This window comes from Notolepis coatsorum, assembly GCF_963971535.1.
Source record: "Notolepis coatsorum genome assembly, chromosome: 5".
NCBI lineage: Eukaryota > Metazoa > Chordata > Actinopteri > Aulopiformes > Paralepididae > Notolepis > Notolepis coatsorum.
Window position 1 is genome coordinate 66,079,001 of NC_140169.1, and position 18,961 is coordinate 66,097,961.

The 18,961-nt window shown below is 41.7% G+C and overlaps 1 protein-coding gene across 1 annotated transcript in view; it reads left to right on the forward strand.

Moving 5' to 3' along the window:
- Positions 1-18,961, forward strand: part of LOC311229291 (speckle-type POZ protein-like A) — a 90,081-nt gene that overhangs the window by 61,442 nt on the left and 9,678 nt on the right. Inside the window, exons 4-7 of the mRNA XM_084315364.1 lie at positions 721-842; positions 3,987-4,138; positions 5,146-5,273; positions 15,046-15,223. Coding sequence (XP_084171490.1) covers positions 721-842; positions 3,987-4,138; positions 5,146-5,273; positions 15,046-15,223 — 580 coding nt within the window. The remainder of the gene's footprint in view (positions 1-720; positions 843-3,986; positions 4,139-5,145; positions 5,274-15,045; positions 15,224-18,961) is intronic.

Consider the following 18,961-nt stretch of genomic DNA (forward strand, 5'->3'; position numbering starts at 1 on the left):
AATCTTTCCATTAAGAACTGACAATCAGGGAATTTAAACATGGTTGACATTGTTTTTGTGTGTTTATATTAAAGAAAGGAAAGTCTAGTGCTGGCTGAGCATATTGTTTGTTTGCACTAAGTTAATACTTTGACAAATGTAGCCTATATTTTTCAGTCAGTTCGGTCTTTGTGTGCCAAACATTATTTAAGGCTGTAAACACTGTAAACCTTTTATTTAATTTTTAATAAATGAGAAGCATGTTTAGATTTGAGTGTTACATTTTTTTTTAATAAAAATTATCGTATATCGAACTGAAAACCGTGACCCCAAAATCGTGATACGAACCAAACCATCCATTTTGTGAACCGTCCCACCCCTACCGTTTATCATAAAAATTCAGTGCCCCCGAAATACAAAAGCCCCCGAAAATCAATTAAGGGGGGCAAAAAAAGCACTTGATATTTTTTTAAAATTTCTAACCCTGGACTGAACTGTCCTCGGGCACAGGAAGAACATACTGACTGAACTGTCCTGGGGCACAGGAAGAACATACTGACTGAACTGTCCTGGGGCACATGAAGAACATACTGACTGAACTGTCCTGGGGCACTGGAAGAACATACTGACTGAACTGTCCTGGGGCACTGGAAGAACATAGGCAAACTCTTAAAACAGGTGGTGTTCCCCCTTTTTAAAAACTGTCATTCATATGCCTTTGTTGTTGTTGTTGTTTTTAAGGTCAAAGTTGTGAAGTTTTCCTACATGTGGACCATCAACAACTTCAGCTTTTGCCGAGAAGAGATGGGGGAGGTGTTGAAGAGTTCCACATTCTCCTCGGGTCCTAATGACAAGATGAAATGGTTAGTACTAAACCTCCATTCAGCTTCTATCCCACAGTCCTTCAGCTATCACAGTTCTTTAGCTATCACAGGCATTCAGCTATCGCAGCCCTTCAACTGCCTACCTCCGGTCAATGGTCTCTAACTACACACCCTCAAGACCCCTACGCTCTGCATCTTCCGGCTGTCTCAGACCTACTCCTATCCAAGCTCCGAGAGGGTCATCTAGGAGCAGCTGCCTTTTCTCAGTCCTCGCCCCACAATGGTGGAATGAACTACCCACCCCAGTTAGGACAGCCGAAACCCGTCCAATCTTTCGCCGTCGACTAAAGACTCACTTCTTCAACCATTATCTGAATTAAAAAACAAACAAAAATCTAACCCTAACTAACCTTACTGTCATGCACTTGTCCTAATAAACTAACCTACACTGTAGCACTCAACACTTTGATGAACATTGTTACTCAGCTGATAGAGTTGTGCCCTTCCTGATGACTTGTCTTACAGAACTTGTAAGTCGCTTTGGATAAAAGCGTCAGGTAAATGTAATCAACTATCCAGTTAGTATTTATAGTGTAACGTTTGGCTACTTTAAATCATTAAACGTAGAGAGGGAGAGAGGTTCCCCGTGATGTATTAGGTTTGAGTTTTAGCCTCTTAGTTGCCGTAGTTCAGTGATGTCCCGGCCACTAAGAAGTCAACACACAGTTGTACATGGAGCCCGATGCATGAAGCGATATATCCTCTGTTGTCTAGTCTCGTCAATATACGAGTATAAGAGTCACTCCAGGGTTAGCTGCTAATGTTATTTAGCGGCTAACACTAGTTAGGACGATGTGGACAGCATTTTAGACTCATTGGACCCGTTGCTCGCGCTGGTCTTATGAAATTACAATTGCACGTCATTGAAGGTCCACGCTGGTCTGTCTATAAGGAAATGAAAATTGCACGTCATTGTAATTCGGATAATTTTATAACTGGGCGGGGCTTAGGTACCGAAATGTGGCACTGATTGAGCTAACCTGAATCGATTCTCTGTAGTACCGCCGTAATTCGGTCGGTACCCTTAAAAGTACAGAGTTCGGTACGCAACCCTAAATATCACGTCTCTGTGGTAATATCACATTTCCTGTAAGTTTGTAACGCAGCTGATGATGCTGTGTGGTAATATCACATCTCCTGTAGGTTTGTAACACAGCTGATGATGCTGTGTGGTAATATCACATCTCCTGTAGGTTTGAAACACAGCTGATGATGCTGTGTGGTAATATCACATCTCCTGTGTGTTTGAAACACAGCTGATGATGCTGTGTGGTAATATCACATCTCCTGTGTTTGTAACCGATCATAGTGTTCGTCTTGTGTCTTGTGATGATGGTGTGTGTCTTGTGATGATGGTGTTTGTCTTGTGTCTTGTGATGATGGGTGTTTGTCTTGTGTCTTGTGATGATGGTGTTTGTCTTGTGTCTTGTGATGATGGTGTTTGTCTTGTGATGATGGTGTTTGTCTTGTGTCTTGTGATGATGGTGTTTGTCTTGTGTCTTGTGATGATGGTGTTTGTCTTGTCTTGTGATGATGGTGTTTGTCTTGTGATGATGGTGTTCGTCTTGTGTCTTGTGATGATGGTGTTCGTCTTGTGTCTTGTGATGATGGTGTTTGTCTTGTGATGATGGTGTTCGTCTTGTGTCTTGTGATGATGGTGTTCGTCTTGTGTCTTGTGATGATGGTGTTTGTCTTGTGTCTTGTGATGATGGTGTTCGTCTTGTGTCTTGTGATGATGGTGTGTGTCTTGTGATGATGGTGTTTGTCTTGTGTCTTGTGATGATGGTGTTTGTCTTGTGTCTTGTGATGATGGTGTTTGTCTTGCAGGGTTCGAAATTAACGGGGGCTTGGGGCAAAATGCCCTCGAAAATTGACCAAATGCCCTCGAACATCAGTTAAGGGGGGCAAAAAAAGCCCCAGACAGTTTACTAATTATATATATCATTATATATATGCTCTACAGTGCGAGCATTTCCCTCGTATTGCCCCTAATAATATGTGTGTGTGCAAACCGGAAAAATCATTTACTTGCAGTGTGCGAGACAGACGAGTGATTGTGAAGATTACAAAACAGCTCCGCTGTTAATAGTTCAGATTGAAACTGGACTGAAATTCAGTTTTTGGGTGGAATGTTTGTTCCAAGGAGGAGGGAGGCGGGGCCCGCTGCGTGTTACAGGCACTTGAGAGGTGCTGCGATTCCTGCGAACACAGAGAGCGCTCTGCTCTCATCAAGCATTACACTGCTATCTTAACGTTAGCAAGCTAATCATCTGCATAGCGCGACCTGTGTTCTGTGTAACGTTAAGTAACTTGTGTTCGGCGGGGAAAGACCATTCCATTTGTAACACAACTCCAAAAGAATAACATCCAAATCCGATCCCGATGCGCATTTCCTTCATTCCACAGCGCTGAGCGCGCAACGTATTTCATTGATCGATCTGGCCAGAGCCTATACTCACAAATGTTGCGTGTGTGGGGTTTTTCATCAATTTGAAACAAGCTTCTTGACTGTTGGAATTAGGGATGTTAAAAATAAAATATCTAATAATATTATTCAATATTAGACATTCGTTGATCCAGAGGCAACCGGTTATTATATCAAGACAACAACACAACTTGCCCTCACTCAGGGACAATAATATTTAATCTATTTAGATAGAGTATGTATGTATTATTTACAGATAATTGAAGGTACCTCAAAACATGAAACCAAGCCATGATGTCACACATCGTGTGCGTGTTACTTGAACAATTGTCACTGTGCTCCTAAATTTCTGTGTGCTCCTAAATTTGTATTTAGATTTTATTTATTAACATTTTATTTAGGAGCACATGTGCTCCTTGGGAAAAAGGTTAGCGTAGAGCCCTATATATGGAGACATTAACATTACGTTATCAAACATAGGGACGAAGACTGTAAAAAAAGTGTCAACAATGTTTTATAATCTTTGTTAATTTTCATTATAAAAATGTTGTGCCCCCGAAATACAAAAAAAAGCCCCCGAAAAGCAATTAAGGGGGGCAAAAAAAGCCCTTGAAAAAAAATGTTAATTTCTAACCCTGTTGTCTTGTGATGGTGTGTGTCTTGTGATGATGGTGTTTGTCTTGTGTCTTGCTCACCAGGTGTCTGCGGGTCAATCCAAAGGGACTGGACGACGAAAGCAAAGACTATCTGTCGCTGTATTTACTTCTCGTCAGCTGTCCAAAAAGTGAAGTCAGGGCAAAGTTCAAATTTTCCTTATTGAACGCGAAGCGGGAGGAGACGAAAGCCATGGGTGAGGACCAGCACAGCCGACACCACGCTGTCACTCACACATTTAGACCGTTTAGGTTCAAGTTTGTTTTTATTTGTTACGTATAAAGTATATCTACATAACGGTGAACTGCTTGGTTCTATATGAGCCCCCTAAGAATGTGCTTCATACAGTAAAACAAAGTTACAAAAACAAGGTATGGATGTAGTGCAAATCTTTTTGTAATACATTTATCAAATATGGTGTAGTCTTGAAGTATTTAAAGAGGCAGGGGAACTATGTGAGAATGCTGTTCATCGACTACAGCTCAGCATTCAATACCATAGTCTCCTCCAAACTCATAGCCAAGCTCAGGGACCTGGGCTTGAACTATGACCTCTGCCAGTGGGTCTTGGACTTCCTGACGGGCAGACCCCAGGTGGTAAGAGCAGGCAACTGCACCTCCTCATCCATCACGCTCAACATAGGGGCCCCCCAGGGCTGTGTTCTGAGCCCCCTCCTCTACTCCCTGTACACACATGACTGCGTAGCACAGCGGAACAACAACACAATCATCAAATTTGCTGATGACACAGTAGTGGTGGGCCTGATCTCTGCCAACGACGAGAGGGCCTACCTGGAAGAGGTAGAGAATCTGTCACAGTGGTGTCAGGAGAACTGCCTCTCCCTGAACGTCGGCAAAACAAAAGAGATGATTGTGGACTTCAGGAGGTCGGGGGTCAAGGACTACAGCCCCCTCAGCATCGACGGGGCACCGGTTGAGAGAGTGAACAGTTTCAAGTACCAACAGTAAAAGTATTCTGTACTTCTGTATGACAACTATTTGTATATACTATACTTGAACTTGAAACTTGAACTTGAGTATGTGGGTGTGTGTCCAATGAATATAGATGGGTGGTTAGTGATTTGTAGTCATTGAGCATCCTGGTGGCTTGGGGGATAAAGCTCTTTTTACTGTTTTTAATGTGTTAATTTTCCAAAGTTGTCAAATTGTATCTCACAATTCCCCCTATTCCCTCTTATCACAGAAAGCCAAAGAGCGTATAGGTTTGTCCAGGGAAAAGACTGGGGCTTCAAGAAGTTCATCAGAAGAGACTTCCTGCTGGACGAAGCCAACGGGCTCTTACCGGACGACAAGCTCACGCTGTTCTGTGAGGTAATTCTTCATTGAGTTCAAGCTCACACTGTTCTGTGAGGTAATTCTTCATTGAGTTCAAGCTCACGCTGTTCTGTGAGGTAATTCTTCATAGAGTTCAAGCTCACGCTGTTCTGTGAGGTAATTCTTCATAGAGTTTAAGCTCACGCTGTTCTGTGAGGTAATTCTTCATTGAGTTCAAGCTCACGCTGTTCTGTGAGGTAATTCTTCATAGAGTTCAAGCTCACGCTGTTCTGTGAGGAAATTCTTCATAGAGTTCAAGCTCACGCTGTTCTGTGAGGTAATTCTTCATAGAGTTCAAGCTCACGCTGTTCTGTGAGGTAATTCTTCATAGAGTTCAAGCTCACGCTGTTCTGTGAGGTAATTCTTCATAGAGTTCAAGCTCACGCTGTTCTGTGAGGTAATTCTTCATAGAGTTCAAGCTCACGCTGTTCTGTGAGGTAATTCTTCATAGAGTTTAAGTCATAAGCTGGACAATATTCAAGCTTCTTTCATATCTCCGTGTCATGGAAGTAACTGTCAAAGTTGAGATGACCAGGGGAAACCTGGACATGTCAGGGTGGAGCAGTGTGAATAATATCACTGTTATACCAGTCGATTTTTTTTTATTTTGTGGGCTATTGGCTAGGAATAGTTTGATTAGAATATAATTTCGTCTAAAAGAAAAATCAATTTTCCCTTGTTTTTACCAGCACCTACAATTTATAGTGGTAAATGGTGCATTTATATAGTGCTTTTATTCAAAGCGCTTTACAATTTTGTTCCTCGCATTCACCCATTCAATCACACAATCACTCACCGATGGCAAGTTGCCAACCTGCTCATTGGGAGCATTTAGGCGTCTTGCTCAAGGACAATTCGACACTTTGCCCGGGAGGAGCGAGAATCCAAACCAGGAACCCTCCTCCACTAGGGGGACCCTATTAACTGTTACACTGCTGAACGGCATGCTGGGTACAGCTCGCTAGCTAGCCAGGTAGAGTAACGGTCTGTTAACAGCCGGGAGAACGGAAAAGAAAGATGAAGAAAGAAACTGGAGATTTTACATGGCGGCAACGTTTTGTATGTTTTCCATATTGTTTCACTAAGTTCACACATTTCAAGCAACAGTGATGTAACGTTCGGGGAGGGGTTTCGAATAGTTCCCAGTCACTATCGAATAGAACTTTTGTGAGTTTTGCCCGTCCCTACTATTGGCTTGACTTGCCTAGTAGTTACTTAGCACTCTACAGTATTGCATTTGGTGGAGGGCTTAAGGAAGGTCAGCACAGTAGAGCTGTTTCCTCGAAGCCTGTTTTTGGGCTTCGAACTTCGTCAGGGTTTTTCTAACGGACTTTCAAACCTTTGTTTTTAATTAGAAAAATATATATATTCAAACAATTATTATTATTATTTTTTTTTTTATAAATATCCTCAAAACGAAATCCTCAATTTGAATAAAGTGATTCATCTGATTAATTTTTTTTTATTTTTATTAAATCAACTTTATTTAATGAATATAACTCATCAGTTTTAATACTAGTATAATATTAGTGTAGCCTAATCTTTATCTGCAACTGTGAAGAAAAACCCCATTGGTTTAAACAGAATGAATAGACACATTAAACATTTTAAATTCGAATGTTGATTTAGAATTTGAATGCCAACGTAACGAGCAAAGGTCTGAACATTTGGGCTCAGCCCTACTGGACAATAGGTAGGTTATGATACCCAGGACTCTACACTAACTTCTTTTCCCAAGGAGTTGGATATCTTTCTTCACCAATCTCCTGGTAATTCTTTATATCTGAAATCCTCCCAGGCTACTGATTTAAGGTGCCTTTTGGCCAATATAAGGCTGGGATGTTAGTTCCTTCTGCTGTTTTCACAGCATGTATCCTCTCTGTAAACGAATGTTTGTGGGAGTGGCACTGACGTGTCGCGTAAACACTGCACAGAGAAACGTGAGTTTTCACCGGGCAACGTCTTAACGCAGGGCTGAATAGGGAGGTGTAGTGGTTACGTCATTGCCTTTTTTCGTGTTCCACCCTCTGTCCAACGCAATGTATTTCCCCATTGCCCATTTCTAAATCGTCTCGTTTAAAACAAATAAAGCATGAACATTTGCATGGTGTAGCTTTCTGTGCTTATTCATCCACAATCTATAGCTCAACATGAAAATATTCACAATTAATCATAAAGAAATCGCCAAATTTTACTTCAACCAAAAATGCTTAAACAATAATGTTAGTGATAGAAGGGAACTCATTTTGTGCAAAAATGGAAAGCTTTTCAATTTCCATGCAGCAGAATTGTTACAATAGCCGATAATCCATTTTCCCAATGATAAATCCCTATACGGGTGGAACAACCAGTGACTTCAGACTACACCTCCCTATAGCTAGCTACCGTAGCTTCTAAAATTGGTATGGTTTGGAAACCGGGACATTTTTGAACGATCAGCAGTGGGTGGGTAAAAGATTATGGTAGGTTGTGATCTTTACTCGCACACTCATAAATAATTTTCCCAGATCGCTCATCTTTCATCGCAAATGTGAGTGAAACACTTGAGACTGTCTATTCCTTTTTCTGCAGAATAACATGTGGGGTGTTAATAATTGTCCCCCACCTGAGGCGTCTTCATTAGTTGGCTTGTCACATTGTGGGGGGGGGGGGGTAATCCGGAGGTTACCGGTTTGATTCCCGCTCCTCCCAGGCAGCGTGTCGAAGTGTCCTGGAGTAAGACACTTCCCCTAATTACTCCCGATGAGCACTAGTGTTGTCAAAAATATCGATTTTTCGATACATATCGCTAAATATTTAAAACTGTTTCAATACTAATTTCCAGCAATATCGATACTTTCTGCACTATCGATTTTCAAAAAATAATTTAAAAAGAATCTTCTCAAGAGTCTAATTTTATTTTACAAAAAGTGATGTTTGGTGAAAGTTAGATTTGCACTTTATTAATCCCAATAGGGAAATTCATTCTTGTTTGATCAAGAGGCACCTTTTATTTGTTAAGTGACGTTTGGTGAAAGGGCAAGTTATTGCACTATTAATCCCAATAGGGACATTCATCTTTGTTTGATCAAGAGTAACCTTTTATATTAAAAAAAAATTAAATGAAGATTGGTGAAAGTTAGGTTTGCACTTGAATCCCAATAGGGAAATTCATCTTGGTTTGATATATTTTTTTTGTCAAATAAAAACAAAAGTTATTTGAATGATTTCTAGTTTTCAAGAGAAAAAAAGCGATTAAAATCCGCAAATCGGATATAAAAAAATCTGAGATTTTATTTTTAGGCCATATCGCCCAGCCCTAAAACAAAGGGGTTTAAAAGTGTTATATTTCTCTTTTCTTATAATACCAGAGAGAAGGTGAGGAGAATCGACCAGCAACAAAAGCAAAAAAAAAAAAAAATTAATAAAGAAATTTACATTTTAAGATTAAAATCTTTTCCCCGTGGTATCGATACTTTTCAAGGTATCGTATCGAAGTTAGAAATTACAGTATCGTGACAACACTAGTGGGCACTAGGCCTGGGCGGTATCATAATTTTCACACCGTTATACCTTGATTACCTAATACCCCGGTGTACGGTATATGACGGTATGACTTTCATTTTCATCAGCGGGGGGGGGGGGGGGGGGGGGGGGCAACCAACCCGTGGAGATGGCCAGTTAGCCCGCAGCATCCGAGTGCTACTATCATTAGCTCTCAGAATGGAGCCACTAGCCAGTAGTGTTGTCACGATACTGGAATTTCGACTTCGGTACGATACCTTGAAAAGTATCGATACTTCGATACCATTTCGATATAAAAAAAAATATATATATATATATAATTTATTTATTTTTTTTAAACAAATTTAGCTTTTGTTGCTGGTTGATTCTCCTCAGCTTCTCTCTGGTACTATAAGAGAAGATAAATATAACACTTTTAAAACCCTTTGTTTATCTTTAGATCACACAATTAAAAATAACTGTTCATCTCACTTCAATCATTTTTATTGCAAATGCAGAACATGGTATTTTCCCAAGCAGACAGATGTAAACACTATAATCTGTGTTGCAGGTACCTGACAAACTGAACTGTTTGTATTACAGTTGGTAACGGTTTCGATTTTTATTTAAAGATAACGAGAGAGAGAGAGGTAGCGGTAGAGAGAGAGGGAGAGGGAGAGAGAGAGGGAGAGAGAGAGAGAGAGAGGTAGAGGGGTAGCGGGAGAGGGGTAGCGGTAGAGGTAGCGGTAGAGGGGTAGCGGTAGAGGGGTAGCGGTAGAGGGGTAGCGGTAGAGAGAGAGAGAGAGAGAGGTAGCGGTAGAGGGGTAGCGGTAGAGAGAGAGAGAGAGAGGTAGCGGTAGAGGGGTAGCGGTAGAGGGAGAGAGAGAGGTAGCGGTAGAGGGGTAGCGGTAGAGAGAGAGAGAGAGGTAGCGGTAGAGGGGTAGCGGTAGAGAGAGAGGGGTAGCGGTAGAGAGAGAGGTAGCGGTAGAGGGGTAGCGGTAGAGAGAGAGGTAGCGGTAGAGGGGTAGCGGTAGAGAGAGAGAGGTAGAGAGAGGTAGCGGTAGAGAGAGAGAGGTAGAGAGAGGTAGCGGTAGAGAGAGAGATAGAGAGAGAGAGGCTATGCTCGGAGCATTTTAGTAACGTTACATTTTCAACAAGATTGCTGCTATTTAAACACTTGATGGAAACGGGGTAACGTTAACCTTATGTCGACTGTAGTATTGTATGACCTCGACATAACGTTTAAACGTTAACGTTACTCCGTTTCCATGCAGTATTTATAACGGTGGCCAGCTAAGCTAACGGAGCTAACTGCTAGCAGTAGCTAACGTTAGCTGGTAGCTGTAACGTTACAACGAATCAGCTGTTGATATTATGCGCCATCAGTAGACAACGTATCATGTATTAAACTAGAGTTAATGGTTTAATGCTTCAGTCACAGTGACGTTGAAAGAGCAGCTGTCACGAACCTCATTTATTTATCGAGATCCGCGCTGGCACTGCTAAAATGTTTGTTTACTAACTGAAGACGGCTCTGTGAGGGGGAGGGCTGGACTCGGAGCAGCCGGAGGGGCAAGCGCGCTCTGAACAAACAGCGCGTCAACAACTTGCTGTAGAACACTCGCCAGCTGGTACCGATACTGCAGAAAGTATCGGTATTTCGGGAAATGAGTATCGAAGCCGTTTTAAATATTCGGTATCGATATGTATCGATACTTCGATATTTTTGACAACACTACTAGCCAGAAGCCCGCAGCATCCTAGTAATACTAACGTTAACTCTCAGAATGGTAGCCAGGAGCCCCGCAGCACCATAGTACTAGTAACGTTAGTATTGTGTATTCAAAAACGCACCGGACTGCGACGTAACGTTTTACCGTTTATTTGCTTGCTCCACCAGTCCACAACAACACACACTCTCGTTACCACAACGCTTTACGGTATTTTCACAGCACTGTCGCAACATTACCGTAAAGCGTGACCACCGTTGTGATACACATACACAACAGTTAGCTCTCAGAACAGCCAGTTAGCCCGCAGCACCAGGCAGCAATGGTAAGCGTGTCTCGACTCTAATTTAATTTCCAGTGAAGCGGGGTTTCCCCTCCTCCTCCTGTGTGTGTAGACAACCAGCTCTGCGGCTTGCTCGACTAGTGACTGAGGACTGGTCTCGCCCTCTGCTGGCGCGTGTGTGCAGTGCACTACAACCAACCACTGTTAAAACTCCGTTTCACTGTAATATAAACTGAAACGGATCTTGTGATTTTGACGGTATTGGTTTTCAATACCGTCGGGATTTCTAAATACCCTGGTATACAGTCATACCGCCCAAGCCTAGTGGGCACCATGTGTGAGTGAATGGGTAAAATGTGAAGAACAAAATTGTAAAGAGCTTTGGATAAGACCTCTAAGCGAACTGCAGACACTTACGTCCTCAAGCATTACTTCAACGTTCCTCAAGTTAGACCAACTACAGCTGAGGAATTGAGGAAATATTATTGTCTGCAGTTCGCCAGAGGTCTGATCTCCTCTCTGTGACATCACCCCGGGGGAATCTTCTCTGGGTGCCGTCATGTGGCGGAGCTCTCAAGATTTGACGGTGACTTGCATTGCGCGCATTTCCCATTTTTGGAATATAAATGCGAGGAATGACTGAGGCTAAATAATGTGTAGAAAATATCGCTGGGTCGAAAATGGTCTTAACTCCACTAGGGATGCACGATAATTATCGGGCCGATAATTATCGGGCCGATATCAGCAATTATGACGTCATCCCGATAAACCCGATAACGTTATTGATAGCTCCGATAATATATAATACATTTTTTGGTTAAAAGAAATCTGGTGTGGGTGGATTTGGATGAAGGGCGCTTGTTTTTATTATAGCCTCCTCCCGTTTTGCCAGTACTGTGGTACGAATGATAGCGTGTGGTTTAGGAACAGGGAGTTTTTCACAAATCCAGCGCTCCCTTTCTTGGCTGTGTCGTAGTCACGTTACATTCGGAGGCAGACAGTCGATCTGCCAATTACGTCCCACCGCTTGCACCCACCTCTTCTTCTTACCACCAATCGGAAGCTCTCGTTCGTTTATTTACTTCTGGATTGTCAGCCATTATTCTACTCGGAGCTCAGGCTAATAACGTTATCTCCCCGCCAGCCACATTGACAAGTACCAGCGCTTATACATTACTGGCAAATGTCTTGTTGCAACGAGCGTTGTCAGCATCGACTTTAGTAAAATAGACCCAGACTTTTGAACGTTTCGTTCTGTCCGCCATGATGAGAGCAGAGCCGTCTGTACTCGGCAGCACCCGTGTGTGTGTGTGTGTGTGGTGTGTGTGTGGCTCCTCGCGCAGGCAGAGACACCGAGGCAGGAGAGATATAGAAAACGGCCAACAAGATTAGTTTGCAACGTTTACATTTCTCAAAAAAAGACTCCATAATTTCTCGAGTACCGATAGCAGTACTGATGACGTCGGAGCTTATAAATGCTAAAAAAAAAAAAAAAATGTTGATCCAAAAAAAATATATACATTTAAAAAATATATATATAATACAATAAATATCTGCTTGAGGAGCATAAAGTTATCTATATCGGTGTCAAAAAATCAATATCGTGCATCCCTAAACTCCACCAGTATCTGTGCAAAAGACGGGCTGTAAAAAGTAGGGCAATCAGTCCAATTATTTACAAGCTTTCATTTCAAGACTAGATTCATTATGACAACGGACTGCCTTCACGCTAAATTTGACGGTTCTTATTTTGCATCTAGGGTGTGGATTTGCCTGTTTATTTAAAAGCCATGTATAAACTATGGAACGGAGAACCACCTTAATAATACAGCTGGGGTCTAAAGGACTTTTAGCCTAGAAGTTGGCGTTCTACCTTGACATAGTCTCAACATGGCCAGCCCATCCACAGAAGCTACAGCCTTACACACTGTTATGAAAGGTAGGCCTACAGGAGTCCTTAGCAGGTGAGCTGAAAAAGCTATTCTCAGACTCTGTGATTAATATTATTAACGACAAATATATTTGTTTACATTAATAAACATATTTATTCATGTTGCCTTAACCTCTTAAGCCCTAGCCATATTTTCAGAAAACTCGCCTAAAAATACATGCCCTGGTAAATGGAAGATTGCTCCACTTCTACAGGGTCCATTTGCATGTTTTTGTTATCTAGGAACATCTATGGATCTCGGGGAATGTATTCCCAGTGACAGAAATATTGTGTATGTTACTAGGCTTGAGTAAATTGTAATGCACCAGTAATTTATTTAATCTTTTCATCTTTGACGGTGAATAACACCATGCTAAAATTGCCACTGAGCTCATTCAGCACCTTCTTGAGATCAAGTGTACAAAAAAATAAAAGGCAGATTATTATTTACAGGATGTTTTGCAGATACAGTACTGAATTTTGCCATCCGGACACATGCAATTTGAAATATGAATATAGAATAGCAGGCCTATAAATTACCTTTATTATGGCTAAGTTACACTTCTATGGATCGGGCCAAATCTTCTCTTTCCAATGGCAAGAGTTCAATCTGGATTTAGTACCACCAGGTGCCCCAGACGGGGCATCAAACACTGTGAAGGAAATCAACAGTACAGTTACTTTTTTATAATGTAAATAGCTCCACCATCTTTCATCAGATTGCAATGCGGTTTTTTGCTAGACGTTCACAGAAAGGTAAATAAACTAACTACGTTCTATTTTTTGGCAATAACGTTCAGGTTTGTTCGATCCGTGAGATATGATCCTGAAAATAACGGTAGTTATGTCTGTGCCATCTGGCTGCATGTTAGCCTACCTTAGCACAATGAATGGAAGCAGACAGTGCCGGTTAGCCTTCGGGAGAGGTGTTAGTTGGACAATGCTTAGGCTAACCGGTCATGTCCGCTTCCATTCATTGTGCTAAGCTAGGCTAACGTGCAGCTTTCTACTGAACGCACAGAGAGGAAACTGGTATCTATCTTGTCTCTCTCTGGAGAAGACTGTAAGCTAATTTCCCAAAATGGTGGCGTGTTCCTTTTTAAAGTCCTAAAGATAACTTGCTGTTACCCGTAGACGCCCTGTTTAGGTGTTGAACTAGCATTAGGAGCACACTGCCGCAGGGCAGGATGTAAGAACAAACGCAGAGGACGTGTTGATGACTGGAGGATGCTGCCACACCATCTGTCAGGACATGTCTCCACACGTCTGTGGACACAACCAACCACATTGTTGTCTCTCTGTCTCCGTCTGTCTGTGTTCTCTCTCTCTCTGTCTCTGTCTCTGTCTCTGTCTCTGTCTCTGTCTCTCTCTGTCTCTTCATCTGTCTCTCTCTCTCTCTCTCTCTGTCTCTCTCTCTCTGTCTCTTCATCTCTATTTCTCTCTCTTTCTCTCCGCCTCTCACTCTCTCTCTCTGTTTATCTGTCTGTCTCCGTCTCCTGTCTCTATTTCTCTCGCTCTGTCTCTTATCTCTCTCTCTGTCTCTTTCTCTCTGTTTCTCCGTTTGTCTCTCTCCTCTCTGTCTCTCTATTTCTTTGTCTTTCTCTCCCTCTGTCTCTTTGTCTATCTCTCTTTCTGTCTTTCTCTATCGGTCTCTCACCACTCACTCTCTTTCTCACTCTCTCACTCACACTCTTTCTCTCCCTCTCTCTCTCTCTCTCCCTCTCCCTCTCTCTCTCCCTCTCTCTCTCTCTCTCTCGCTTGTTGCCATTCACGTCAGGTTAAAGTGAAGTCTGAAGAAGTGAAAAGGCCTTCCCCATCTGAGATCATGTACTGCAGCACTAATTGTAGTTGGAGAACAACTAATTGAATTCAATATGTCAAGAGGAATAAATTCATTCAAATAGCCAAACACTGCCTGGACTAGCTGCCAAGGGTGCCGGTTGTAGCAAAGGTTTAACATTTTCAGGGAAATTGGCAATTTCATAAGCAAATTAGATTCAAATTGAAGATGGAATGTCTCTCCTCATTAATTAGGCGTTTCAGCAAAGTTAATTAATTTGGGTTACAATTGGCTGTGTTTTCGCAATTAAGATCCCCTCCTATTGTAGGGCCCTTGGTCTGTGACGGGCCTTAACACATGCCATTAAGGAGGAGAAGTCTGCTCAACCATTAACAAAAAATAAAGAAAAAAACTGTTTTCGGGAACGCAACAAGATCGCCACAACGGATACTGTATCCGCCTTTTTTCACTTCCCACAACCAATGGCTATTGTTGTCGCGCCTGACCTCCATTGTTCTCCCTGTGTGTGTGTGTGTGTGTGTGTGTGTGTGTGTCGCGTCCAGGTCAGCGTGGTCCAGGACTCGGTGAACATTTCAGGCCAGTCCAACATGAACATGTTGAAGGTTCCGGAGTGTCAGCTGTCCGACGACCTGGGGAACCTCTGGGAGTGTTCGCGCTTCACCGACTGCAGCCTCTACGTCAGGGGGCAGGAGTTCAAAGCCCACAAATCTATCCTAGCAGGCAAGACCTCTCACTCACTCACTCACCCTGCCCCTAGTTCTGCAGTGCCCTCGACTGGGTATTGGCCCTTCAGGACGGAGCTACAAGGGGAAGGGGTTGAAATCTGTACCTAGGAAATGGGACACGCCCCTCGTTACATCATCAGTAGTACAATAATGTAAAGGACTTGCATATTTCTGTAGTGATGGAGTAGGTATCGGCTTGTTTTGTTTTTGCAGGGCCTAGAAACTAGGGGTGGGACGATTCATCAATCTAATTATCAATGATCCAATAGGATCGATGCAATGTAAAAAGATCGGTTCATATCGATGATATGAATATATATTTGAAAATCCTGTGGCGAGTCATCAATCAAGTGCAGCTCCGGCAGCTGGATTCGCGCAAGATCATCACGTGAGATGTGAAAACAAAACGAACCATCCGTCAGAGTCGAGGTTAACAACAACAGCAGTTGCATGTGAAACGTGTATGTAGTAGGGCTGTCTTAAATACTTCGAAGCTTTGTTCGATGGGCATGGGATTCGAATATGAAAAATAAAAATCGATTATAAAAAATATATATATATATGATTTTTTATTTATTCATTGTTGCAAAATCAACTCTGCCTCTCTTTGTTAATTACAACAAGCAATGCTGTTTGTTATTTAAGATGAGGTCGGACTCGGCACTGACAGATTTGTGTTCATTGTGCTGCTTTTATAAAGCCTCAAATGACGGCTTACAATATTTCATGAAAGCAAAGTGTTTAGTTTGTCTAAGATTTAAAAAGGTTTAAACTTTACAGCACTGACAAAGTTGACCAAAGTGCTGTACAAGTCCCACAACATAAAAAAAAATTATAATGATAATAATAATAATAATATTTGAAAACATTATTTTTTTAAATATTTTTTTTACATTTTGAAGCTTCGAATTAAAATCGAATCTCGGCCCCGAAGCTTCGAATTCCAAAAAAAGAATCGAAGGTCAGCCCTAGTATGTAGACGTTACAACAGGGCTCCAGAGTGCAGCCTATTTGGTTGCATTTTGCGACCCGAAATAAGTCCCTGCTTTTTCAAATGCGGGTCAAATTCATCTAACATGCTTTTTGCATCCACACCATTCCTTTATTCCCACGTCGCATTAAAAAAACTAAACTAACGTTAGCTGCTTACGCTAACTACCGGTAAGCTAACTCTGCTCAGAGGCATAGAGAAAACAGTGGAGTTTCATTAGTGAGGAAGGGGGGGCGGGCTGAGTCTCTCGCTCTCTCTCCGTTCAATGATTTTAAGGAACAAAACGTTACACTATAAAAACGAACTAGATAGTTGATGATAATAAACATTTTCCTTCATTAGCTGAAATATTTTTAAATCATTACGTTTGCTATAAGCCATTCTCCCTTTCTGTGTGTGTCTTTGGAAAGACCAGATGACATCAGAGGGGTTTGATAATATTTACTGAGGATGGACAGATAATGTTGATATTTAAACATAAAAAATATAATACATAGTAAATGTACATGATCATGCAACATAATAAATTGTTGTAGGAACGGTTTGGGAGGGGGAGGTAAGGGTGGGGTTTTAGGTTGTGTTGCGAGTTCCAAAAAATGGAACTTAAAGTTTAAGCTCAATATATCAAAACGTGGCACTTTACAGTGAACATGAGGTCTATTTGTACAATAGATTGTTTTTCATTTAACACTTTGATTGCCGGAAAATGCTTTTTCACGTCATTCAGAGCCATGCTAAAGGTGCCGAGGACGCCGTAACTCGTCTTTGATATCAATATTTCAAAAATCTGTGATCGAAATCATATTTTCTTTCCGGAGCCCTGAGATGTGCTGGTGGGCTCCCACCAACTGTCTAACGGTTCGAGAGCGCCATCTGGTGGCCGATCGGCAGAGGGAGGGGCGCCCCAAACAGGAAGTGCTCATCCATATGAGCTCCGGGCACTCGCGTCCGGTAGCCGGACTCCATCTCAACACACTGGATGATCAATCGCTCGCCCTAACTCAATAAACAACGTTATTTGGATGTATATAGTATTATACAAGCTGGAAATGGTTCATCAGGATAAACATCCCATAATCGAAAACGGTCTACACCACGCTGATCGTCCAACGGCGCGAGGATGATACGGTAAGATTCAGCGTTATTTTTTAACGTGTTCCATATAAACTGTTATGATGAACATATGACCCACACTAGATGAATGATATAACGCTGCCCACGGAATTATAAACGATCCCCCGCCCATCCGGTCATCATCAGATCATACGTAGATCATTCTAGAAGTACGTCCAATTGAATTTTTTTATATCGCTCCGATTGCCATCAAACTGTATTTCATCATCAATATAATGCATTTGGGGCTATAGATCACGTTCTGGAGAAAGCTGCAGAAAGAGATGAAAACATACTTATACATTAGACCATACTTTACTATGAATATGTGAATGAAAAAGTTTAACGTTGCTACACAATGAACAATACATTATAGGACTTTGAATGGGCCCTAATAATGGCAATGTAGCAATAGAATTTAAAAAGTTATAGCCATGCAAAGAAGGGGTACTTCTCCATAGACAAATAGAGCTGGCAATCTATGGTATATCATGAATTTAACCCATGGCAATCAAAGTGTTAAGTGTCTGGAAGAGCTCAAAAATAAAAATGTCAAATGATGAGTTTTATCTAAATGTTACGGATTGTGTTAAATGGGCATATGATATCATCTATCGATCGCAGGCACCTGCATCTAATCGTATCATATGGCGGCAGACTTTGTGATATCGGCAAATATCGTATCGTTGTCCAAAGAATCGATGTCGTGATTAACACTTCGAATGCCCAGCAGGGGGCGCACGTTTAGTGCTTGAATGCCCACCCTCCGCTTCAATGTTAACGTTAATATCGCCTAATCTATGTTTTAAATTATGGCTATGTGTCTAATCTGCCCGTCGCATTATCAATGACTCATTTCCAATCAACATTGTCCAAACGGAATGTTTTTTTATCGGTTCATTTCCGTTTTATAGCATTTTGAAAAGCCCTCGTTTTCAAGAACAAAAAAAGAATCCCTGATAAACGCTGATGTACTGTAATATTCTAGAACGTTGTCATTGTTCGGCCTATTTATGAATCGTTTTCAAATAAACGCTAGATTATCGATAGTATATGTGTACGTATACACGCTGGTGCCGCAAGCTGTAAACCGATTCTCTTATTTCCTGATCACTCGCACAGTCAAAACAGCCATATCACATATAGGGGGAAAGCTTATATCTCCGTGAAAAAATTTCTGATTATCCTAATACTCGTAAATAGATTCCTTACCTGAGATCAGATGGTATTCAAATGGATTATTCCAATTCCTGATCGACCATTCCAAAAATCGATCCTTTTATTGATCCCACGCGTATACTGTAAAACAGCGTATACACGCTGTGCTGAGGGTCCAACATGAAGCTGATCGGCCCCGGTTACATGCGTGAGAAGTAAAATGTGGAGTCCGGGTTTTTTTTCCCCATGCATTTTCATTGAGTCCAAAAGGGTGAATTACCATCTGGGAGACGATAGGGGGGTGCTTTTTTCACATCTGAGCGCCTGGAGTGGCTGATTTACCAACGGTAGACTCGGTTGATGAAATATGAATTCAGATCGCTAATAAAAATAAAAAAATTTAGAAAAAACAAATATTCTCGTTATGGGCATTCAACCCGCGGGGGCTAAACCCCGAGAACTCAGGTTGGG